The sequence below is a fragment of the Cygnus atratus genome, chromosome 20 (assembly GCF_013377495.2).
Source record: "Cygnus atratus isolate AKBS03 ecotype Queensland, Australia chromosome 20, CAtr_DNAZoo_HiC_assembly, whole genome shotgun sequence".
Lineage (NCBI taxonomy): Eukaryota > Metazoa > Chordata > Aves > Anseriformes > Anatidae > Cygnus > Cygnus atratus.
This window is the reverse complement of record NC_066381.1, coordinates 11052462-11077663: the sequence shown is the minus strand read 5'-3', so window position 1 is coordinate 11077663 and position 25202 is coordinate 11052462. Positions and strand designations below refer to the sequence as shown.

The following is a 25202-nucleotide window of genomic DNA, read 5'->3' as shown; positions in this document are numbered from 1 at the left end:
AATTATAGAATTAATTGCTGGTTTAAATTTCAGCCCATGGAGAAGTTAATTGCGTTCCTCTTTGGCTATTATATTAGCCACATGTTAACAGCAAAGGACAATGTGCTTCTGAAAGGGCATCATAAATGTCCTACTGGGATAACTAACTGCAGATATATCTACAAACTGTTAATTAACAATGCTAAATAAGAGGTTTTCTACAGCACTCATCTAAGATACATCGAAGTTCCTATCTGCTATTTAAAAAGGAAAATTCAGCTGATGGATGAAAATAATGTCACCAGGTATCTGTCAGTGCTCTGTTCTACCAGAACTGTAAGGCCTCAGTGGACTCACCACTGGCTTTTAACTGAAGTTGAATCTGTTCTTCTAGGTCCTTGTTTTTGATCATCTCCTATGAGAAATTTATCTGTGTACATCTTGAGTGAAGCTGTCTCGTCATATCAATCTTACCAAGTGTTTTTGTTTGTTGTATTTATTAGTTCAGATGATTATTCCAGCAAAAGAGAAATTTAGTCTTTTTTTTTTTTTTTAGGGGTAATGATTGGCTCTTCAAATTCTTGAGGCATCAAGGCAAGGACTAAGCCTAAATAATATGTGCAATATTGAATAAGAATATGAATTTGCAAATTAGAGGCAAGATTCTGTATCTCTGGTAAGACAGAGGGTGAGAGAGGCTATGAGGAAGTTGAAAATGAAAGCAGGTTATCTTGTATTTATGTAATGTAAGGGAAAGGCAGAACGGGAATGTGAAGAGAAGACTGACAGACAAAGCAGTGGGTTAGGAACGTGTTTTTATAGCATGGGTGAACAATAATAGGGCAACACTGAGCCCAGAGAAAGGGGCACTGGCTGCTAATGATGCAGACTGAGAATATGGGTGGCAGCGGTTGCTGTGTGGGTGGATGGCGAAGGCTTTGCTCAGATGCCTTGTAAGAAGGGATGCATAGGCCTTGGCTGCAAACAAAGCATCTCCCATAATCATAACTGAAGTGCAATTTTGAATGCTTTAATCCTTGGAACTGACATTTTTCCAATTTATGTTCCTTCAGAGAGTAATTATGGGTGCCTAAATTAGATTCTAAAAAATAAGTATCCCAAGCTGTTGTCAGCCATTATGTGACCAAGTTATGATATTCTTAATTGGAAAAAATTCTGGATTTTCACCCTTGCCAGTCTTTGATCTAAATTCTGTAAATGTCTGCATCTGTAAATCAGATTTTTCAAAAACGTCTGTCTTTCATGGGAAGGCATAAAAGATCAATTCAGGTTCTGCTGTCACTGGTATCCTCAGGACTGGACTTTTGTTTCAAGTTGTTCAGTGAAAGTCTGTGGAGTAGCAGATGACCTGAGTAATTCTTGATCCACTTGTCTTTGGATAGTCAGTACAGTCCACTCTCTCAACTTCAGTGAAGTTAACTTCTAAATAAAGGAATTAGTGTTGACTTCGGAGAATTTGCCTCCTTGATTCTCTTACGGTGCAAATATTTGATAAAGCAGGAGTTTCATGTAGAGCCAAATGTCCAAACGCAGTGGAAGGGGGAGTGACCTAATGCAGACAACTAAAATGTTACAGAGGCAGGTGGAAAAGAGGCCGGAATTCTCCTGTTAGGACTGAATGTGAGTCATCCAGCAACTACAGCAAGGTGCAACTCCAAAGCAATATGGCATACTGTTAAAATGTTTAAAAATAGTATGAAAGGGAAGATTCTCAGATGCTGTTTGTCTGATATAATGTAGAACATTTATGCAGCTCTGTTTGTTGTGCATTGCTTGTTTTCAGTTAAAATAGCAACTGTCAAGGAAGTCATTTCTAGTTTTCTGCAGCTTTCTGGGAGCTAACTTCTAAAAGCAAAGGCTGGTGCTGCAAGCTGGGTATTCATGAAGTTATTCCTGTGCTCCTTCCTGCAGAAGGGCACTTGAGCGTTTTGAGATGAGATTGCAGCGCTCCAGCAGTGGGAGTGGAATGCCAAATGACCGTCTAGGCCTAGTAGTTATCAAATTTTACTCAGAAGCTGCTGGGTTGTCTCATTGTTGAAGCATGCTTTTTTCCAAAGCAGTGTTCTGCTGTTACAAATATGTAATTCTCTGTGAAATTGTCATTTTACAGAGTTCTGAGTACTAGAAACTGTGGTTCTTTAAAATAGTTAATAGTTTCTGCAGGTAAGAAAGTATTTAACGGGAAATATTGAAGGTGTGGTTCCACTGAATGCTTTGGAATTACTCTTCTTATATTTTGTAGTACATATTTATTAAAAAGTGTTTTGAGTACATTACTGAAAGCAATAACCTATTCATCTCAAGGCCATGAATTCATGGTTAATGTAACTAGTTAAGTGAAAGCTTACGTGCTGATAAATTTGAAATGTGTGCTGTGGATGGGCTTCTCTGCACTTCTTTATTGATGGTACTTTAAGTGGTGAGTTGGGGAGAACCAGGTAATGAAAATTGATTCTTCTCTGCAGGTCTCTTGCTTACTGTTGGACTTCGACAGACCTAATCCGTGAAGATAATTAAAGTTCCTTTGCTGAATGCTGTAAGTGATTATTTTTTTTCTTTTGGTTTTATGGAAATCATTAGGAGTCTATTTGCCCCATGTAGGGAAAAAGGTGAAAATGCCAAATCACGAACAAATGGTAGAAATGGAGTTGATGCAATTTGTTAAAGCTGTGCATGTGTGCAGGATTGATTTCCAAACAGCGTTTTGTATTCAGGAGCACCCCTATTTTCCTTCCAGCCATGCTGACAAATACAGTAGCAGAATCCCAATTCTAAATTGTCAGTAAAGATGCCAAATGCAGCAATATTTTGGTATGTTTATCAAGATTACAACTGGATCAGTAATTTCAGCATCTTGGAGGGAATCTGCTCTTCCTGAGTGTATTGTATTTAGTTGAGAATAAACACCTGGAATATTGGTATTGTGCCTAAGTCAGAAAATTAACATAGAGTAGTCAGAGGGGGGATAAAACTTGAATAGAAAAACTTTGTTAATGACACAGGGTGGTGGCCCTTGCTGTTATTTAGCATAACGGTTGTTTGAGCTTCAGGTGCCATGATAACATAGCAGAAGACATTTGAAATATGTCTTTACCATTTAAGACTTCTCGCAGTAGTAGACTTGCCTGCTTCAAACCCTGTAAATGTGGAAGCATGGCTTCTGGAGCATCTGGGGTGTACCCTCTGTAGTATATGGGATCCAGCAATTGTCCGGTGCGCTATTGCAGGGAGGCAGCATATGGGTGGGAGGCTGGAAACAGAACGTCATGTTTTTGACCTTGTTTCAGCATCGCTTTAGTATTTTTAGGATACAGCTCTCTGCTGATTTGATCACTTATGTATGTTGCTAATGACGTGTCTTATTTCTATGAGAGTGTTCCTACAGATTTGGGGGAAAAAATAGGGGTATGAAGAGCTCTTTGCATGTGTTTTTTGGTACAAGAATAATAAGTGTTCTACGTGCCAGAAAATTGTCTTTAAAACAAAGTTGGAACAAATTACGTAGCCAACATCTGCACCTGGCTTAGTTATTAAGAGAATATTTGGCATAGATGCCTAACTATTTTCTGCCAAGAGAGCTTGCTGGTACAGTTGTTCAGGGATGAAGATGAGATGATGGCTTTTCCTTTTTGGTTCACTAAAACCATTTTCTTGATCAGTTAAAGTCAATATCTTGTTAGCAAGGAAAAATATTTGATTTTTAAATATCAGAATTTTCTTAATGGTTAATCAGACTATTTATAACCAGCCACACTGAGGTTATTCTAGCATATCACTTCGGTTCCAATGGCAGACACATTGCATATGGGTTGCCATTTTGATGGCTTTGAATGGTAATATGACCCATAAAAACTGAAGCATAATATGCAAACTGATTTTTCTGGCCTACTCTGTTCTTGATGCCATCTGCTTTAGGATGGAAATGAGCCTGTTCAAAATGCGGTCTGCCAGTTTTAAGCAGAGTGGTTGTGCCAGTCACAGATGGATTTAAAAGAATAGCCTCATGTAAACAAGAAAAGAAAGGAAGATTCTCCTGAGAGCAGGAAGCTCCACTTTAAAGTATGTCTGTTAAATCCTGTGGCCTGTGGAACATCCATCAGACCTTTCTGTGAATTCTTCATAAGGATTAAGTAAACTCAAGAGACTTTCTAAAATCAAGAATAACACTCAGTTTCCGAATGCTGCTATCCTATCACCACTGCCTTCTATTGCTGTTACCTGTAATGGAGGAAACTGCAGGAAGCTGACAGTAGCTGATCCTGTCAAGTATATGCAGTGCATCCACGCAGCAAAATCAATTACGGTATATTATTTTGTAAGTTTTGAAGAAATGTGTTTTTAATCTGCTATATCAATCCTGCTGAAGTTGTTGCATTCAGAACCCTGGACCACTATTTCTGAGTTCCTGTCTTTGGCAATTAACAAAAATCTATGCTGTAGGTGAAGGTGAGTGTCTGTCTGCTGCTGATGCATCTCAACTCAAAACTAAGGTATTTCAGTTCCTAATTTTCACTGTAGTCAATGAGATCTGTCTTCTACTCAATTTGAGAGCCTGAGCTTTGTAGTTTCAGATTCAATGACCTTGTCTTATGTGTAACCACAAGTGTGTCTTGGTACTATTTATAATTCAGAGAAATACATCAAATGATTTTCACTGGTGAGGAATATAGACTATATAAGTCTCTCCTTTTTTTTTTCCCCTCTTTAAATAGATTACATTGTTTGAGCTACAGTTTGCTTTTGCAGTAGGGAAGAATGTAAAAGGAGGCACTCATCAATGAATTTCATGTTCTTGACACTTGAACATCCCTCTCAAGTCCTCTTTAAGTCTTTTATTTGCAGGCTAAGTAAACACCAATTTCAGTGATGTCTCATCTACTCCCTTTAATTACTGCTGTTGAGAGAAAGTTTCTGCCGATGCAAATGTGCTATTTTGTCATGTCACATCAAACTGCATCAGCCTTATATTTAGGAACAGAAAGAGGGGGAGGCAGAGACAGGATGTGGCTACAAATGGAACCAAAGGGTTTTCTTAAATACAGGCTGAAAATAGACAATTGAGGCAGTGATGCTTTTTCAAGCATAAATCCATGAAAGGGAAAATCAAGTCTGTGACGACAGAAAGGAAAAGCAGGCTAGGGGTGTGGGAAGAGGGAGCTCTAGATGGAGGCATGGGCTGGTGTCAGGAAAAAGCTGATGAACTCATGCAAGCACCCTTTGCATTGACAGATGGATGTGAAGTGGCTTTAGAATGTTAGACCACATACAGCTGCTCTTCTTCCTTCTGTGCTGGCTAAAAAAGTTCTGGCTGTGCTTCTTTCCGGCTTGTTGCAGGGCATGCTACCTGCCCTTTCCTTTGTAATCCTCCCTCCTTCAGTTCTCAGAGCTGGACTGGTTGATTGCTTCTCAACTTCACTTATTTTGATTGGAGAGGGGAGAAGAAAAATAATGCCTGGTCTTCACTATCTCGGCTGTCTCAGCTGAAGCCAGTCACTTGCAGGAACAGGCCTACATAAACACGGCTGGATTCTCATTACCCGATTATTTTATCGATCTGTTATAACATGCTGCTTTGATCTCCTCCAGGGATTATTCATTAGATTTCTTTTCTCAAAGCATTATCACATTCCCAAGCCTAAAACCAGCATGGTACACAATGGCTCAGCTTTATTCAATTCTTTGTGCCTGTTTACGTGATAGCTGGATTTACTAATATTAGAAGTATTTCTTCTGGCTCTTGAGTCCACCCACAGAATTCCAAATGTTTTCTGTGACAGCTCAATATGAAGATATTGAATGGTTTATTCATCACTATTTTTGTATGTATCTTTTAGGGCTTGTATCTTACTAGATTTTTATTTTTTATATATGTATGTTTATATTTTTATATATATACATACATATATATATATATATATATATATATATTTCCAGTGGGGTAACTGAACCAAGCAAATAATAGTAAAGGTAAAGGAAAAATTTGCTTAATTAACCAGAAAGAAATGGAAGGAAAAACTGAGAGGAGGCAAATAAAATTTGTGAATAATAATATATTGCATTTCAGTTAAACCACAGTGCAATTATATTAAATCATTATTTTTAAAGTGCATCTCAGAAGCAACTGGTGATTTTGGAGGTAATATTTTTGTCCCCAAGGATAGTCGAAATGCAGTAGAAGTTGAGAAATCTGTATACTTACAACATTAACAGATGTGAAACAAGCAGGATTTCAAACTGAAGCAAGGCAAGCTGAGATACAACACTCTTCATAGTTAAATATTTTCAGTCCTCCCAGTCTGTAAAAATATCAAATATATTGATGCTGTAATCCAAACTCTTAATTTTTAAATTCTTTACAGCAGGAAAACAACCACCTGTGGTGCTCAATCCATACGTGCAGAGAAGCCTGATGGAAACAAGGCAATGAGAGGTTTGCCTCAGGCAGTTTATGTACAAGGCTGGGGACATGTGGGTGGCATGCTCTAGGCACTCAAGGTGGACAGGCTCAGGAATGGGAAAAGGCACATACTACTGATCACTTGTAGTCTGAGATGTAAGAGGTTTATATCTTCGACTTGGTTGCAATATTTGGTGTTCTGTCTCATGTGAATTTTATATTGGTAAATGCACCCTCGGTCCGTGGCATTTGACCAGACTGTAAATGGAAGTGGAACAGCAGCTTGGCTGTGCATCCTCCAGTAATGGAGGGAGGAGGTGAGAAAGTCCTGTAGAGATTCTGGTAATGCTTAAAGCGGTAATTTGCATATTATTTTTTTCTATTATTTTCCCAACACCTAAGACAATCACACCTAATTATTTTCTTCTCATGACTTTAACTCATGAGAAAATTAAAAAAGCCACAGTAAGCTGTATATTTTCATAACAAAAAAATGCAGTTCTATTGTACTTTTTCAAAGCAAATCACAAATATTAAATGGGGAAGCAGAAAGATAGCTGTTTGTTTTATAGTTGGTATGTTTATTTTGAACTGAATAAGTCTGGAAAGTACTGGATAAAACTGCAGATCAAATGAAAAGACTGCATAAGCTTTCTCCAGATTGTTCATCAAAAAGCACCCAATTGACAACACTGCAACAAGAAAATGTTTCTAATTAACGTCTTCAGTTAAAGGCAAAGCATTGTGGCTCTGTTAAATATATTATTAAATCTGTATTGTTTAGATAATAGGATGGGGAAAGACGCTTGCACTGAGTGCTGTGTCAAATTCATCAGGGCGTGTTTTAATTCTAGTTCACTTGCTGGATTTCACAGCTATTTGTCTGGGTATTGGGGTAATTTGGAGGGTTGAGTAAAGCTAGATGACTGTAATGAACTCATTTTGTCTTTGACTCATTCTGGCAAAAAAAGCGCTATTTATGGGGTATTTTGTATTGTTAAGACTTCTGTTCCTCCTGTCTCTCAAACTTTCTCTGGGCCACTGTCTTTGTGCCATCACCAATAATTACATCAAATTAATTCAGCATAATTGAGTTAATTATTAGCACTGAAGGTTAGCAACATGACTTCAATTGAACTGAAGCTTTTATCCCCTTTTCCTGAGGTTTCACAAAATGTAAACAAATCTGAGTCATGGCTGAAACCTAAGGCAGCTCCCTCTCCATGAGGTGCTTTTGTCAGTCTGAAGAGCTGTCCTGCCATGTGCTGTCTGCTGCGATGGCAGAAGCATACTCTGGCATTCTGTATCAACACCCAAATACTTTAGAAAAAAGGAAGTATATGAATCGCCTCAGAACCATTCAGTCAAAATCCAGACAGACAGATCAATCACTAACAGAAATTCAGATACATAGAGGATATTGAAACTGGTTTAGCCAGCAAGCATCAAAAGAATTAGGACATAGGTTCCAAAGATTCAGGGGATTGTTTTCTGAGTTAGGGATGCTAGGGATGAATCACTTCAGAGGCATAGTCAATAGCATGATTCCCTGTATAAGGTACTAGTGTGAGAATCAGAGGATACGATTCCTGTTCCCAGCACAAGCCGCTCCATTTCCTGGAGCACAGTTTCTTTTCTCAGATGTCCTTCCTCATACAGATCCAAGAGGCTAGGGTTGGTTGTTTACACATCCATGGTCTAGGCGTAATGCAACGGGATATTTGAATTCTCAGCATTTGCTGTTCTCAACATTTGCTTTCTGATCTCATCTAAACAAAGTGCAGGACTTTGCCATGACGATGGATGGCAAACAGCCTTCTTCCACACAGGGCGGGCAGATGCTCTTCTAGCACCATGAGAGCTACGCTGCCAATGGGGCCTGAGCCTGTACTGCAGATTTCTTCAAGTCAATGTTGCTGTGCTAGCCTGTTGACATCATTGCAGGTCTGATCAGTGGACTTAGGAAGTCTATTCAGAATGAACAAAACTGTCTCCTTCCAGCATGCAGTGTTTGCTTCCCTTTTGGAAGCCCATCTTAAACCAGAGTAGGAGAGAAGCAGCAAGGACTGAGCTAATGTAGACAACAACACATTTAATCCTGTGCTCAAGTAATGTTGAGGCCTGCATTTCAAATATATTACACTAGCTAACATCTGCCACCACTATGTCAGCTGCAGATTTTCATTTCTTCTCTAATAGGGTCAAATCATGAAGCACGAGAATCAATTGTCAGATAGCCTGTTCTGCAGCCAGGTACTGATCTCCTGAATGATGGAGTCCTTCAACATTGTTATTGCAAAAGAGTGCCTCATAATTTTCGAAAATAAAAATATCTTATGTACAGAGGTGGATCAGCCCCTGGAGGAATTGGGAACACATGGGTCTTTCATCTGAAGCATGGAGAATGTGCAAGTCTCACACGGCATCTGGCTTTGTGAGGAGCTCTCCTGTGGAATCCCGCTGCAGCCTTGTCCCGGAATGAAAAGCCACTTGCTGAGCTGGGATTCCTTTCTTTGCAACAAGCTTATTGCAAGCCATAATTTTCCTTGTTTTTCTTACAAAGCAGGTGGTCTTTCAACTAGGCTAGGCCTTGGAAAGTGACGGTAAAATTTCTAGGAAAACTTGAGATACGGCTTTAAGACCTCACGAATATTCCTAAGATATGGCGGGCATTTGGCCACGTGATTAACTGTTGGTATGGTAACAATCCCTGATTAGTGAACTGTGCAAATTAAAATCCCTCTTAAGAGGCTAAACACTCTCAGACTTAAATGTTCTGTAACACTGCTGCTTATAAGCATTTCTCCCATGAACAGGCCTGTATTTTGCTCAAGGTGCAGTGGGTCAAATTCATTTGTAGTACGATTCTGCCACTGGCAGGGTTTACACCAGGGAAGGTTTGGGTCCAGGTAATTGCTCGGATTGAGGGCAAAGGACTGGAAGATGCTGAATTGCAGCAGGTGTGGCTTCGGGATAATGAGATGGCAAGTTGGTCTTGATGCTGCTGTAAAGGATAATATAAATTAGGAAGGACGATTACAGGGCAAACCACAGATACCAGGGCATTGTCCAAGCACTGTTGTGATTAGATTGGGATTGCGTGTGCGGTTAGGATGAGAAAGGTGGTGCTGCGGTAAATCAGTAAAATAAGAAGTTACTCTGCAAAGCCCTGCTGTACTGTAGATTTTATTCCCTTGTAGGCTGGGTGTGATATTTGCACTGAAGGAATGCTGAGAGGCCTACTTCGGGCATTCTTGGTTTAAAGTAAAAAGCTTATATTAACATTTGGTCTATAGTGAGGGTCACAGTGACTTTTTTGCTTTTTCTTAAAACCTGACTGACAAAGTGATGACCCTGTCATCACTTTGTCCTTCTATTGAACTTGTGTACTTTTATTTTCCCAGTTAGAGTCCTTTCTACACTAAGTGGTAGCAGCTTGTTTGAATTACATGTTTTTACTCTTTTGCTAAAAAAAATAAAAAAAGATAAAGCAGGATTGCTTGGGCAAAATTAGCCTATCTTAAAACAAAATTAAAATTAATTTTGTACTGGGTTCAGTCCTTAATTGAATCGGGAAGCATGACAAAAGCGTATGGAAAATTTACTGATTCTTGAGGACCTTCTGTAAGGTACATCTTCCATACTTACATGACCCATACTGTATAAAACCAGTGCTTCAGTTAAAGACAGCATGCATTCATTTGCACCCTTCAAAAGAACTTTCATACCTTATGCTGCTAACTGGGTATCCTTTTATTGTGTTTAATTGGAGGCTTCAAAAATCTGAGGATTCAAAAAGTATTAGAAGGGAGGAATGAACGGGCAGTTTTGTTTTAAAGCTGATGGTAGCAAGATCCAATTCAATTCATATTCAGGCATGATCTTGCCTATACTTACAAATTTGGGCAGTAAGAACAAAATGCATGTTGACAGCACCTCACTGAGCAGTTTACAGCTGGGAGGATAAAGTTCTTACAAGACTGCCTTTCAGAATTTTATTTGTGCTTGGAAAAGTCACTGTTGGGAGAAAAAAGTAGAGAAGTTTGAATTGCACCTAAGCCAGAGAGATTCCTATCTATTCCTCCATTGCTGCCCAAACTTGGCATTTGGTGAGCATGCTACAAAGAATATTTCTTCAATTAGTCTAAGCACACTCATTAATTATCCCCAACTGGGTAATCTGGCCTAAGTGTAGGAAGCGTGTTTCCTCCCTGGTGTTGGATTGGAAGTCTCTGCCCAGTAGCATTCAATAGCGTTAAGCCTAATGCTGATGCTGTCAAACTGCCCGAGGCATGTCCAACCGCTGGCGATTCCTTGTGTCAAAAACCAGGTCCTTGGGATGTGTTGTTTAGCCAGCTGGTAATCTTCCTGTATTGTCTGCTGATATTCTGTAATGCCACCTTTACAGCGCTGTCCTGAGCCCCCAGAACGTGCTGCTGGTGCACTCTCCTTTGACATTGCTCGATGTGTGAGGCAGAGAAGCAAAGCACAGAGCAGAGGAGAACAGGAATAGAAGTGAACAGAACAAAAATGTCTAGCTATCATCAGTCATGCAATAAGACATTACAGATCATATTTAGAAAGGACAGAATTCACAATAATGACAGGCCACAGCTCGTCAGAAACAATCACATCAAACCAGGAGATCTTAATAAAAGCTCAGCATGCTGGAGAGATGTGTTTATTACAATGGGATTTCAGCATTGTGCATGCTCACCCATACAAGAGAGTATATCTACGGGGCAGGCTGCTGCCCAGAGCTGCAAGACATTCAATAAAGCTGTGAGTGAATGTGATTTGGTAGGGACGGACGTTTGCTGGTTTGCCTAGGGCAGCAGAACCCATAGAGCTGGCCTTGAACACAGCACAGTAGTCCCTCTCCTGTGACCTTCTAGGGAATAAAGAAAACACATTACAGTGTAATAACCAGAGAAGAAGGCAGTTACTTCACTGAAGCAGGACAGCTCTGCCACTCTGCTGCAGGAAGTTGTAAATGTATTTTAACAAGGAAGCTGTGAAATGTGGAAGGGAAGACTAATGTAGCCACGTACAAAGACCAGAAAAAGAGTAAGGATCCTAGTGAGTAGCAGCAGTCTACTCGGGTGTCGTCCTGGACTAATGTCAGATCCTGAGCCAAGATGTTTTGTGGTTAAAGAGGTTTCAAGAGGCTTCCAATTTCATTCTTATTTTGGCAGCTTGATTATTACTTCCCTGCACAGAAAATTTTTCCCATTGCATTTTGCACAAACACCACTTCTGGAATCAGTATTCGTACCGCTATTGCAGGCCCAGCAATGGCATGATGAGTCAGGTTACAGAGCTGGGCTATGAATCTTTAATATTAGGTTCACTATTTCTTTTCAGTTTCTTTTTTCTTTTAGAGTCTATTATTGGGCACTTAAATTTATATTTTCAAGGAGGACAAATAAGTTTGACAGCTTAGATAATTGTAGATGTTCCAAGTTCAACACTGAATTCTCAAGATACCTAAAATCACTTTTTGGAAAAAAATACTTTTTGGAAAAAAGAAAACAAAACAAGCTACTTCTGTGCTGCTTTGTCAGTATTCATGCAGCTGTAAATATTCTGAAGCATTTTCCTAATTAAAACTAAACTAATACTGCTGAATAGATGCTTTGCATTAGTTTTTCCTTTTTTTTTTTAACAAGGTTTGATTACTCAATCCTATTTTGCAAAATCCACTGTGTACATCTCAGCAATTTTTGATTGAGTTCAACCAAAGCCTACTAACACCTGGGGAGACAGTGTGGTTTCCTTGAACACGCAGTGGGATCAACTCGTAACAGAATCTGCAGCGAGGGCATCAACACTGGTACCAGCTTTTGGACCACAGGCACCTTCAGTAACTTAGAGCCAACCGGGAGAAATAGAATCAAATGGTTGTCTATTTCCAATTTTTGTTCCCTCCAACTTCTGTTTTGTGTGCTTGGCTTTTTGAGAGATGGCAGCGGTCAATGGCGATGCGTTCCCCAGCACAGATCATGAAAGACGGGTCAGTGGTCAGAATGTGGGGCTGTCTGGGGGAACCCAGCGCCGTTCTGGTGAACGCTGCTTCATGGTTGGGGTTCCGCAGCGTAGGACCCTCTCTGCCCTGTGGATCTGTGTGTTCCAGACTAGCTTTATGTCAACTAAGTGGCCAAATTAAGTGGGTGTCTCAGTTCCTCGTTGTTAAAAGTAGACATAATACAATACTGCCGTGCTACTTTTCAAGGGTACTGTAAAATCAGTACGTTAAAGACCATGAGGTTTGACTAGGGCAGAGAGTCATACATTCCCAAGTTACAATGCTGAAGACACAATACTCTGAAGGAGTAAGAAAACACATACCCAGCCTGTATATGTGGGGTGGAGCACGGTGGGGAACAACCTTGAAACAGCAGCAGCTCAGGTAGTTCTTGAAGCCCTTTAACTCATATTTGAAGTCTCTGAAGCCCAGTTTTGGTGGCCGTTTAACTAGTCTGGAGGGATTGAGATTGCAATTGTTGAGCCATAGAGATTTGCTTGAAAAACAGTCACAGTAGCAGGAAAAAAATAAAATCTGAGAGCAGTGGCACAGGGACATATCGGTATCATGGGTTCAGGTATACACAGGGTCAATTGACAGGCGTGCTAATGCAGAGTGCAAGATTAATTGGCTTTGGTCAGCTTTTGCTTCACTATCTGAATATCATTATCAGGAATGTAAATGATTATGCTATGCAGCGAAATGCCACAATAGTCTCAGTGTCTCCTTTTATACTTGTCTCTTTTTAAACAGGGCTTTATCTAAATGCAAATGTGATTTCAGCCTTCTGATTAGGGCATTATACAGTCATCCATTCCAGAAAAGCACAATTAGTGGATTATTTTGTTTCTGACTCAACAGTTCTTGGTTTAGATAGTTTGTTTGTTGTACTATGCATTAAATTTAAGTTATCAGAGGGAGATTTACAGTATTAGTCACAATTACAGCCAGATTTTCTGAGGTTGAGGTTTTTATTTTTCATGGCAGATAAAAATTGTAACATTTGTGGAGTGTTTTTGGAACAAAAGCATTAATGCAGACTCTTACTATGCCTTATTGTCCTTTTTGTGCAAAGTGAGGGGCAAATTAACTATGCAAATTCCATGATGTCGTGGGGTATACAAGTACAGAATTTAGTTGTACCTCTTCTCAGGATTTATTCAGCGTTGAATTGTGCTAAGATACTATGGCACTGTACAAGAACCTAATGGTGGGTCAACTCATAAGATTATTTCTGATTAAACAACCGTTTTAGTAAAATTGCCATCAGTTTTTCCATGTCCTGTGGTAGATTTCCAGTGAAGTGAGATAAGAAAGATAATGGTCCAGTTCGCAAGACAGTTGTCTTCCAGCTGTGATAACATGGCAATACTTAGTTGATGTGGAGTTGGCTGAGGCAGGAACGTGCGAAATCGTAGCTGGTGGGACAGAGTACTTCCAAAGCAGTTAAAGCTGCGTATGCCATTTGGAAGAGAAGGAGAACTGTATTGCACAGTAGAGCTAGGATGTTGCAGGCAGCTCAGAAAGGTTAAAAGGGGGAAAATAAGAAACCAAGGAAAGAGAAAGACCTGTCCAGATGACATTTCAATATGCCAGATCGTAAGAAGAATTTGATTTGATTTCATGGAAGCTGCATGCACGTATTGAGAGGAAAAGAAAGAGTATTAGGTTCTAATATAGTATCAAATGTATTACTGCTTTAGGGTTTCATACAGCTTTTCCAGCCAGTAGGCTCTGAAATCATGTTAGATGTTGTACGTGGAGCTCACAATTGAGCATTATGGTACATAAAAAGTTCTAATTATCTTTTTACAGTTGCAGACTGAGGCACTGAATACACTGAAGTGTATTCTTGAAATTACAACGACAATGTTGCAAGATTGTGGTGGTCCTAAAGTGAGCAAAGGTTCCAAGAATGCCAAGATGAGTAACATATAGGAGAACTTAATCCAGACTCAAAAATTAGCCAAATAGTGGTTTTTTTTTGAATGTACACAATCAACAGTGGCTGTCACAACTTAGGTAACTGAGGTGACGATAGGAAGAATGCCTTTCAGTACTCTTTGAAACACAACTTCTGGTACCCCAACAAGGTAGCAGTGGCTCAGTGCTGCTGGTGAGGTGCGGTGGGTCCCTGGGAGGTGCCGCAGCTGCAGGGAGCAGGTGGAGCCTGCTGGAATTACGGTGCCCTTCACAGCCTGCTCAGAGTAGTACGAACACGGGGACGCTGCGTGCTCAGAAAAATACAGGTTTTTGGTGGTAAACTTCCCCGTGAAGATAACTCATGTCACAAACTTGTAAAATTTGTGAAGCTATGGATGTATGGCAGAATTCAGGATTGGTTTTTCTTTCAGTGTAGGGCCTTTCTGTAGTAAAGGTTTGATAACTAGAACTGGTGAAAATTTCAAATCCATTACAAAGTCCAGTATTTGGGGGAAAGTAGAAATTTTTCTGAAATTCATCATTATAAATGTTTTGGTCGCATGATTTGAATTTAACAGTTCATTGTGTTCCTATGAAAAATACTGCACTGGAAAAATCATAATTACCTAAAGTGAAACACATTTGCAATTCCATCGATCGGCTTAATCATTCTGTATTTGTATGTTTATGAGACTTTGGTTTCCTGCTCTCTCCCGTAGATTAGTTTCTTTATGCTGAAGCAGGCTGTCCTCTACATTCCCAACACATAAAGAATCTTTGCTTTTGCGACAGGAAATCTATAGCACCACTTAGGTTTAATTAGAGCACAGTGACAGATAGGACTTCAAAGCCTAGAAACAACTCAACAAATTGGCCTTACTCCCAAAGCATGTTTTGAGACGTGCCTTGAACTGGGATTCAGTGGGAATACGGGAAATACAGGGTTAGGAGCTGAGGGTCAGTGGAACTGTCCCAGTTCTTACCAGCTAAGGATCAAACCAAATAAACCTGTGTGTAAAGATAAACTCGCATTCAGATCAACAAAAAACTTTTTCTATTAAAGCCTGAATGTCAGTGTTACAGAACATCCACAACTGCCTCTGAAGGAAGGAGGAAAGGGAGAACAGTGCCTGGAGCCAAAGATGTGCCGTATGAAGTTGGTCTAGTCCTTTAATCTCTGCCACTCACTGTCCTGTAGACAAGCAGGCCCTGTCTCAGAGTGGTGTTCTGGTATGTCCGCTAGACATGGGGAAACGCTCCGGGTCGGTAATAGAACATACTCAGAAATACACTTCAAAAATGTCTGGCTGTAACACCTCTAAATAGTCAACCTTAAGCTCCAGTAACTCCAAGGTCTTGCTTACCCTGCATAATTTCACATGGCTAAAAAAACCTTAAGACTGCCAAAGAAAGTCAGTGTGTATGCTGCTGGACTTCTTGACTTCTTATTATGAAAGAGAAGTGAAGCTAGATTTTGGTCCAAAACATAAAATCCTTATCTTCTCAGTTCTTCTGAAACAGAAACATTGGCATCTTCTTTAAATCGAATAGTGTTGTGACAGGATCCCTTAAAATCACAGTACGTGTCAGGAATGTTGCTCAGTCTAAATATATTGTTCTCAGTTTTGTCACCTGCAGTACAAAATGTGAAGGGAAAACTGAAGCGAGGGGATTCAGTATGATGCTTGTGCAGTAAATGTTTATTACAATATGTGATGTGAATTAGTAGCCCCAAAATACTTTAAGTAAAAAGATAACAAACACCAGGTGAACTATTTAAATAATACTATTTAAATAGTTGGGGGGAAAGAGCCAGGTGTTGGGTGAAACTAAATTTCCTGAACAGGAAAGCAAAGCAAAGGCATTTGCATAATAAAGCAAGCTTTGTCCAAGATGGTTTTCCTGAAGTTTCATTTGCATTTTCACTGATAGCTGGTAGGGGAACACAGTGATATCACTGAATTGAGTGCTAGGAAGAAAGTGAAGGAGGTACCAGAATCTTCTTTGAAGGTCCGTTCATATTAGAAGGGTTCCAGATTTGTTAAGAAAACAACTTCAGAGGAGAAGTCAAGAAAGGAAGTCAGTGCTGAGAGTGATACCGAGGGTAGAGTGAAAGGTGTATGCTGGCAGCATGCCCTCAGCTCTGACTGCTGGGAGCCAGGCCCCAGGACTGACTGACCCCCTTCTGGCGGCTGGGAAAACGATTCTCAGGGATATGCACAGGCTGCTCTGTGCTCACTTTAACTTCTCTTTTTTCATAAATACAAACTCTTTGCTAAAAAGCTTGATATGATTACATGTCAAATCAGTGGTCTCAGGGTAAACTGGTTAGAACTGACTGTATCTATTGCCAGTGGAGCTGCATGTCTGCACACACCATCAGCTTACTCTCAAATTGCTTAGCTCCCGGAGCCTGCCTGCTTGAGCTCATTGCAAAAAGTTTAATTGGGGATGCAAAGCAAATGAGGACTTCAACACTTGAAAAGTAAATAAATCAGCTGGAGTATTATACAATGAGGTAGGTACCCAGTATGCCCAAACAAAACTGGGGCCCTACTTTGGATTAAGTTCTTTTCCTGTATTTCTGTTTTCGTAATAGATCATGGACATGGAATCATTCTACTTAATTTAAGCTTGTAACTGTAGGCTCTGTATCATAACGCTTGGTTTGCTACTCCTGCATTCAGCGAGAGAAAGGTAGGGAGGGATTCAGTCTGTGTTTTATCTGAGCCACATTTCGGAGTTTATCTTTCTTCTGGTTGGAGGGGTGATACAGGGATCCCTTTACTGACCTTGGGGTATAATTACCTTATTTTACTCAAATGCCAAAGTGAAATGAATTCAAACCAAAAAATGCATGGAACTGATGTCCGGCATAGGTTTCATTGCAAAGAGAAAGTGATATTTTAGAGAAAAGATTGGAAGAGAATGAGATGAACATTCCTAAGCCTGGGGAAGTTCTGATCTGTATTTTAAGCTGAACTTTTCAGGGCAAAGCCAGAATTAGCAAATCTCATGTGCTTGGAAAATGGGCTGGCAAGTGGGGTAGTCAGACTGAAACCATTTTGAAAAGCCAGCTCTTGGTCTCTATTTCTGAAGTTTTGTAAAATCTTTCTGCCCTATATGTGTTTTGTTTTTGTTTTTCCTGGATAGTAGAAATCCTGTAGTGTGTGAGGATGAATGACTTTTGTTACACAAATACGAGAGAAGTGGAATCAAGCAAGCAGAATGAAAAGATTGCAGTGACAGTATAGAGCCAACTTATTGTCCTCATGATGGAAGAATAGTTTTCTAATTGTTCATGAAACCTAATGGAAGCCATATTTTGGCTGTAAATAATTCTCAGGAGGGACGATTGTGAAGTCTTACCTCATCTCTCTTACTTTACTAATAGAACATATCAAATATTCAAAAGCAGGCACGCCCTAGGAAGCTCAAAACACACTAAACCACTTGTCAGTTTTGGATACTAGAGAAAGATGGGACTGTCCAGAGGTTTTTCTGGCGCATCACTGACCTGTTGGAAGCCAGTGCAGCTTTATCTTTGTTACGTGTCAGTTGTGAGAGGAGAGGATAACTGGCAGAAGGTAAGGATTATGAGGACAGAATCCAAGAGCCAAATAATTAAGGTTTTCTTACCCACAAGACATCATGATATTACACCCAACCATGGTGAGAGAGAGGGGTTTGAAAATTAACTCCAGTTAGCATCTGCTTCTGAGTGACCTGTAACTAAAAAAAAAAAAAAAAAAAAAAAAACGGAAATACCACGTCTTGCATTTTGTCCATGGAATCTCTCCTAAGTGGTGTAACCATTTCAGTCCTGGCGATCTGTATTCTAGAATCTAGTAATAACACCCAAATCAAAGTTACCATCTTAAATGTTAAATTCAGCCTGCCTTTTGTCTCTTTGGTGTGCATTAGTTCTGACACCAGGTGGGGCACTCCCAGCACAGGACTTCGCATTGCCGCATTTGGCATTGGCATCACCCATCTCTCCGCCTGGGGAACGTTCCCTGTCTACTCTCTTTTCTCAGATCCCCCGAGTGACAGTGGTTTCCCTAGGGTTAATTAAGGGAGTGTCCAAGCTGAGCCTTGTGCAGGTCGTTGGCAAGCCGTGTTGCATTAGCTATGATGGGAAGTTACCCCAGCCATTACAGTGGCTTACAGATCAGGGGATTCAACTGTCTTTTTTTAAGTGCTTTTTTTTTCTGATGTTAGTGGTGGGGTCATGGTAAACAGCACTATACATTTACCTTTCATCTCTCTGCAATCAAAAAATCATATGGCATATTGGTAACAAAGGCCAGTTTGGGGTTTTTAAGGGGGGAAAAAAAAAGCCTGTAGCCTAGATTTCCAACTCTTAAGGGTGTTTTTCACTAGAGGGTTAATCGTTGTGTTATATTGTATATCTTTAAATTAGTTTTAATAAGTTACATCACATGATTTACATCAGCTCATGAGATAGTGACTCTGTAAAGTACTCCCCTGAAACAGTCGTCTTTTTCTCTTGAAGGCTAGAAAAAGGTTTTCTTTCTGAAGTGTCATCAGAGCCTTTCTTCGGGGCTTCCATAGCCCCCATCATTAGCCATGACTCACTATTTTTTAAGGACCTGCAGAAACAGTGTTATAAAACTTGCCTGTTGATAGCAGCTAAGCAGGTGGTGAGCTATACTGTGGCTCTATTAGGCTCCACAAAAACATGTTCGTATTACTGTCACCTCCTCCCCATTCCCATCCCACCTGTTTGGCTCATCTGCTTCATTCTGCCTCATCTTATTGACTTGTCATTAGTCTGCCTTGTAAATTCTTTGTGGCAGAAACTTTTTCTTTAGACATATATGTATGTGTGTATAGAGAGGGGGAGTACCTACCACGATCAAGCCCAAGTCCTTGGCTGAAGAGTATGGGCCCGATCCCAATACAGAAAATAACGCTAATATTGCAAGGCTTTTTCTTGTGCATCTTCTGTTGACAAGAAGCTCTGCCACAGGAACAGCTCTGTCTCATTTTACAGGATGTTTCCTTTTTTTGAAACTAACTACCTTTTGTCTAATTATGGTAGCATGGATTTCACCCAGTCTTCCCCTAATGAGCAGAAGCAGCAATGCCATGAGTTGCTCAGATATAACCTTGTACTGTGGCTTGGTGCCATGAGTAAAGCAACATTGTAGAGGCCCACCCTTCAAGAATAGAGCACATAATGTGTTTTTCTCATAGAATTGTTTAATTTTCTTCACACAGAAGAATCATACATAACCAGCATGAGCGTACACTAAAACCAGGGTATGAATAGAACACACAGAAGAAACTCCCGGGGCCAGAGCACTGATCATACGTTTTTCTCTCTCCCCTTTTATCATAGAATCATTCAGGTTGGAAAAGACCTCTAAAATCATCTAGTCCAACCTTTAACCTAATATTACTTGCTGTTTTAATTTTAATTTACGGGCACTGTTTTTATTGTTGTAAAATTACTTTACACTTTTATTACTGTTTTTAATAAAATTCAGTGGATATCTTGATTTGTGTTCTTTGTTTTCAACAGCTAAAAAACGTGATAATGGCTCCACTACCCAATGCTGAATTAGTTCAGAACTCTTTGCAATTACTTGCTTTTCAAATGTGCTTTGCAGTGAAGGTGCTATATCAGAGCTGACTGATGCTCGGAAGTTAAGTACATCAGCTCTGAGCACTGCAAGGTCAGCAGAATATTTTGTTGTCTTAAGAAGAAAACTAGTATTTATTTCTTTATGGCTGTGAAATTTACATATTGGTCAATTCAGAGACATAATTTTTTGCTTTATTTCTGTCCAGATCTGCATGGCTGATGCTTGGCATTTTGCTTACGTTACTCAGGGGAAGTGAGCAGAGCAGCTGGTATGTATGTGCCTATTGGGCAAGTCTGGAAATTCTGGACATCCTGCAGCCCAGCAAGACTTAGAGATTTCTGGAGGTCTTGACCTAACATTTTCAAATTCCATTGAATACAACGTTGTAGGGAGTAAAAGAACATATGTAGGGATATTCAGATTCATGTGTAACGATCCCATGCATTAACTTTAGAAATTCCATCGAAGAAGGCCTGTGTCTTGTACTATCTCGTGTTACTGCAACTCTTCTTGTGTTTAAATCGAGCATTGCTCCTGTCTGGGTACTCCTGGGCAGGCAGTGAGAAAGCAGAGCTGTGGCTGCACGGGTGGGATGCTTGGGCTGTTAGCTTGGAGGTGTTGAACCTGGTAGCCAGTGCAGTCTGTGAGATGTAATTAACTTCAGGTAAAATGCATAAATTTCTTATCTGGAGCCTCAGCAGCCCGTGCATGAGATGCTTATTGTGTTATTCTACTTGGAACTAAATTTGGCCAAAGAAATTACTTAAAGGAAGAAAAAAGAAAAAAAAAATCCAAGTGATAAGTATGTATCATAACGGGTGCTAAAATAATGACTTACACCTACTTCATTATTTAGTTACTTATGTATTATCTTTATTCTTAAGAGTAATGATGTAAAAGTGCTTTTTTCCAAATGTTAATTTAGTTTTCTGCAGATGGTAACCATCTGTTAAATGACAAGTCATTTACAGTATTTGATTAGCACTTTATATAGCTTGGATGGACTTACTGTTACAATGTGTAAGTATAGTTATTGAGGTGAAACTTGCTAGATTTGTTCTTTTCCTGTTGCTGTTCCAAAAATGAAAAATTTCAAAGCTAATGTTAAGCCACAAACCTCAGGCTCATACAACTAAACAGATCTCTTGGGGGCTGCCAATACTCTTTTGTTTACTGTAGTGTTTTTTTTTTCTTCTTAAGTGAAAAAAAAAAAAAAAGTATTAAATTGCAATACAGCTTAATATTACTATTTTAAAGTGATTTTCTCTGCATGAACTGCACACTGTTTTTTCTACTTTGATCGCTGACAAATAACCACAATTTGTCCATAAACTAAGCAAGTTCTGATGTATTTCATGTTGTTTTCTTCTAAAGATTTTTTCAAGTTATGCTGCTAGATTTTAATTTACTGGCCCTGTTTTTATTGTTGTAAAATTACTTTACACTTTTATTACTGTTTCTAATAAAATTCAGTGGATATCTTGATTTGTGTTCTTTGTTTTCAACAGCTAAAAAACGTGATAATGGCTCCACTACCCAATGCTGAATTAGTTCAGAACTCTTTGCAATTATATCATTACCTGCTTCGATGCTGTAAGCAACTTCCCGAAGAGAATATTCGTCAGCATTACAGACATGCAATCAGGCAGGTGAGAAACATATTTCTTTTCATTGGTGGAATTCAGAGTTGTATGGTAGTTTCTTTTTTGTTTATTTTCTCCCTACAGTTTGGACCAGCTTCTTAAAACTTTGGACATGTAAAATTTTCTGTAAGCTTGAAACCTTTGTGGATTCAAAGGGTTATGCTGGGAGTGTGCGAAGGAGCATTTCCTTTTGTCTGCTTTGAGTCTGAAACCTTCGATTTTTCCTTTGCTTTCATCTCTACTTCTTGTGTTAGTTCAGAGTGAACAACAATTCCTTATTCACCTAAACACATCTTTTATGGTAACACTTGCTAGTTCCTTGTCTGTTACTTTTTTTTTTCAGGACGGGTAAATCTCATCTAACTGTTTATATGGAAGTCATTTCATGCCTTTGATGTCCTGTGTCATTTGCAGTTTTACTGTACCAGACAACTTCAAGGAAACTTCACTATTCAGCGTTTTACTTAGGTGCTGTTGAATTTAGTAGGATGTGAGATGCTTATTAAATTTGGTCATGTACTTCGCATTTCCACGTAATGAAAGGTATCCTAGAATCATAGAATGACTTGGGTTGGAAGGGACCTTAAAGATCACCTAGTTCCAACCCCCCTGCCATAGGCAGGGATGCCACCCGCTAGATCAGGTTGGCCAAGGCCCCATCCAGCCTGGTCTTGAACACCTCCAGGGATGGGGCATCCACAGCTTCTCTGGGCAACCTGTGCCAGTGCCTCACCACCCTCTGAGTGAAGAATTTCCTCCTAATGAAGAATTTCCTCCTAAATCCTAAATTCTCGAGGTTCCTCCTAAATTCCTGAGGTACCTTTACCTCCTAAAGGTACCTCAATTGTTGTCCTGAATTGAAGTTCTCAATAGTCTGTGATCATCATCATGGTATTTTTGCTGATGGTGTTTGAAAGGAATAAAATACTTAATATGAAATTACATTTACTAAGCCTTGTTATGGAAATAGCATAGTCAGGTGCTATGATGTATATTTTTACCTTTTCAGATAAAAAGTTTGTGTGCATCAAATTTTCTTTAGGATTTAAAAGGGATCCTTATTTTGACAATTGTTGCAGTAAGTTGATCGTCAGTGTAACACTGATCAAATGTTGCAGAGTTTCAAAGTTCATGCGGATGAAGACAATCCTGAAAGGATCCAGCAAATTATTAAGAGAGCCATTGAAGATGCCGACTGGGTCATGAATAAAGTAAGTGCATCAGATTGTTGAAGTTTTGCTCTGACTTAGTTCAAATCAAAGAATAAAACATTGCAAAGTGAATTAGGAACAGCAAACTGTTCTACTGTCCTGGACATTGAAGCACCTGAGTGAGAGGCAATAACCTAGCTGCTAGGGGTTTATGAATTTGATGGTTCTTGTTTAAAAATTCTTCTTTGTCAATATAAATTTAAGTGTATTTTTTAGAACCAATGATGCTTTAAATTGATCTCTGTATAATTTTTTTTGTTTCCTTTAAAAATTATATTAAATTTCAGCAGTGGTGACTAATAAGTTTATCACAGAGGAACAACACAAGTCACAGTTCATTGTTACACACTGGCTTCTTTCCTAACAGGAATCTGTCCTCTGTTGATCAGTTTACATAAATTCCCTGAATGCTGTTTTCTCAGGTCTTACCTGTGACTGCATGGATCAGGGTTAGACAACATAGTGGCAAAATTGTGGTTATCAGTTCACTCATGCCGCAGTTATCACCAAGTGGAAATGCCTCTTTACTGTCACAGCACTGAAATGTATCACTCAAACTGTCAGTGCCACAAGGTCCACGTCAAAATATTATACTAGCAGAGGAAAAGTGGATTGACAAACTGGATTCTTAAATAAAAGAATGTTTGCCATTGGACATCTGAGAGTTGCATGGACTTTGGATTTCTCAGAGTATAATGAAACAAGTCAAAAATTTAGCTTGCTCTAAGTATCTGTGACTTAATTTACTAAATGACTGCTAAATCCCTATCTCTGCTAGTCCATGAAATCCAAATAAGAATTGTTACAGGAGCAAGCACAGATTAGTCATAGATTATAAATTTATAGCAGTAGCTAAATCCCAGCAGTTACAGTCTAGTAAATAACTGTCTGTGCCTGAATCTGATTTTGTTCTCCCTACAATTATGAAAAGCCTCATCCTGATTCTGCAGCAGATTATACTGTACTTAGTTATATTGCCAGTTTTCCAATAGTGCAAGATGGGGATCCAATTTGGTGTCCATCAAAAAGCAAATGGCTCCATTATTTTATATCGCAGAGGGAAAGCCTATCGCATCTCAATCTAAATTAAAGGAAACTGAGACAATTTTGTGTAGATCATGAATAGGATTGTAAATTCTTGTCGCTATAAATCATTAATTTTAGTTATGTATTTTTTCCCACTTTTTTTTTCTTTTTTTTCATTGCAGTATAAAAAACAGAAGTAGAAGAAGGATGAAGACAGAAATGTCATTGGTAAACATCCTTAGAGGACTTGCAGTCAAATAAGTCCAGTGCTATGTTATTGTCTGCTATTTTCCTTTATATAATGCAAGTAAAATAATATTTCTGAAGTTATTTGAGATAGTAGATAAAATGATACAGTCTAGGTTCAAAGTATTTAGCATGCATAATCACAAACCTTAGCATAAAGCTCAGACTTCCCTAAGATTTGCATAGCACAGAACACTTCTTGGGAAAACTTACTGAGCGTGAAAATATAATGCAGCACAAGTCATTAACAAATAATAAATAGTGCTCTGTCTTTTGTTCATATGTGGTGAATTAGAGTCTCATCTGAAAGAATTTAACCAGTATCTGAGCATAAAGGTCTGTCCTGAGAGCCTGCAAACTTGTGAAATGCTCATTTAGGTTCAGAGCAAATTTCTATTTCCTTGATTATGGATTAGATTATACTGTTAGTTAGGCCTGGAGAAAGGCATAGCCTACGGAGTGGAGAACGTTCCCCTGAGGATTTTAAGCCCATCTAAAATCTGAACTACAGTATTTACACTCCTGTTGATAGCAAGGCTGATTTAGTCTCATCTCTTGCTTTTCCTTGCTTATGGATATCTTCATTCTACTTTGTAGGTTTGCACTTGAACTGATTTCTGTCTTTTCTTATTTAAATATAGGTGCCTGCCCCCTGTGACCCTAGGCTCTAAAATCCCATGAAAACAGTTGCCATTCAGACGGGTTCTGTGCACTCCATGGTATGATCACTGGAAATATGTAGTCTTGTGCAGATATAAAGGCTTTCACAGCTTTTTGCAATGTGTAATAAATGGCATTTAAAAACGTGAGTCTGTGTCCTTTTTAAGAAGACTATCTTTTTGCTGCCTTAATAGATTTCCACCAGGAAAAACTCAAAAGAAACACTACGTATCTTAACTAAAATTAATTTAGGGGTGAAAGTTTCCTTTTGAAGCATTAGCTGTAGTTTTGAAGCTTTTAGCTGTACTTGGAGCTTTTTGCCTCCAGGTGGCAGTGCATGCTGCTATGCATATCTGAATTCCTAGGCGTTTGGGGGTTGGATTTGTTTGCTTTTACTGTTTCTGAATTGTTGAGCTTCTTCACCTGCCAAAAGAGAACTCAGGTGCTAAGCCAGATCTG

The 25202-nt window shown here is 39.3% G+C and overlaps 1 protein-coding gene across 23 annotated transcripts in view; it reads left to right on the top strand.

Moving 5' to 3' along the window:
- The window catches only part of LYRM9 (LYR motif containing 9), a 36007-nt gene extending 11115 nt beyond the window's left edge, over window positions 1-24892 (top strand). For 6 of the 23 annotated variants that reach the window (XM_050714778.1, XM_035560942.2, XM_035560945.2 and 3 more), the window contains 6 exons: window positions 2466-2536; window positions 20163-20225; window positions 21466-21606; window positions 22719-22811; window positions 24020-24065; window positions 24725-24892. In XM_050714778.1, coding sequence (XP_050570735.1) covers window positions 21481-21606; window positions 22719-22811; window positions 24020-24037 — 237 coding nt within the window. In that variant the 5' untranslated portion in view covers window positions 2466-2536; window positions 20163-20225; window positions 21466-21480 and the 3' untranslated portion in view covers window positions 24038-24065; window positions 24725-24892. Of the gene's footprint in view, window positions 1-2465; window positions 2537-3915; window positions 4304-4440; window positions 4491-20028; window positions 20048-20162; window positions 20226-20374; window positions 20760-21465; window positions 21607-22718; window positions 22812-24019; window positions 24066-24724 lie in introns of those variants that run through there. The other 17 variants (XM_050714777.1, XM_035560937.2, XM_035560941.2 and 14 more) reach the window with 8 other exon arrangements.
- The last annotated feature ends 310 nt before the right edge of the window (window positions 24893-25202 follow it).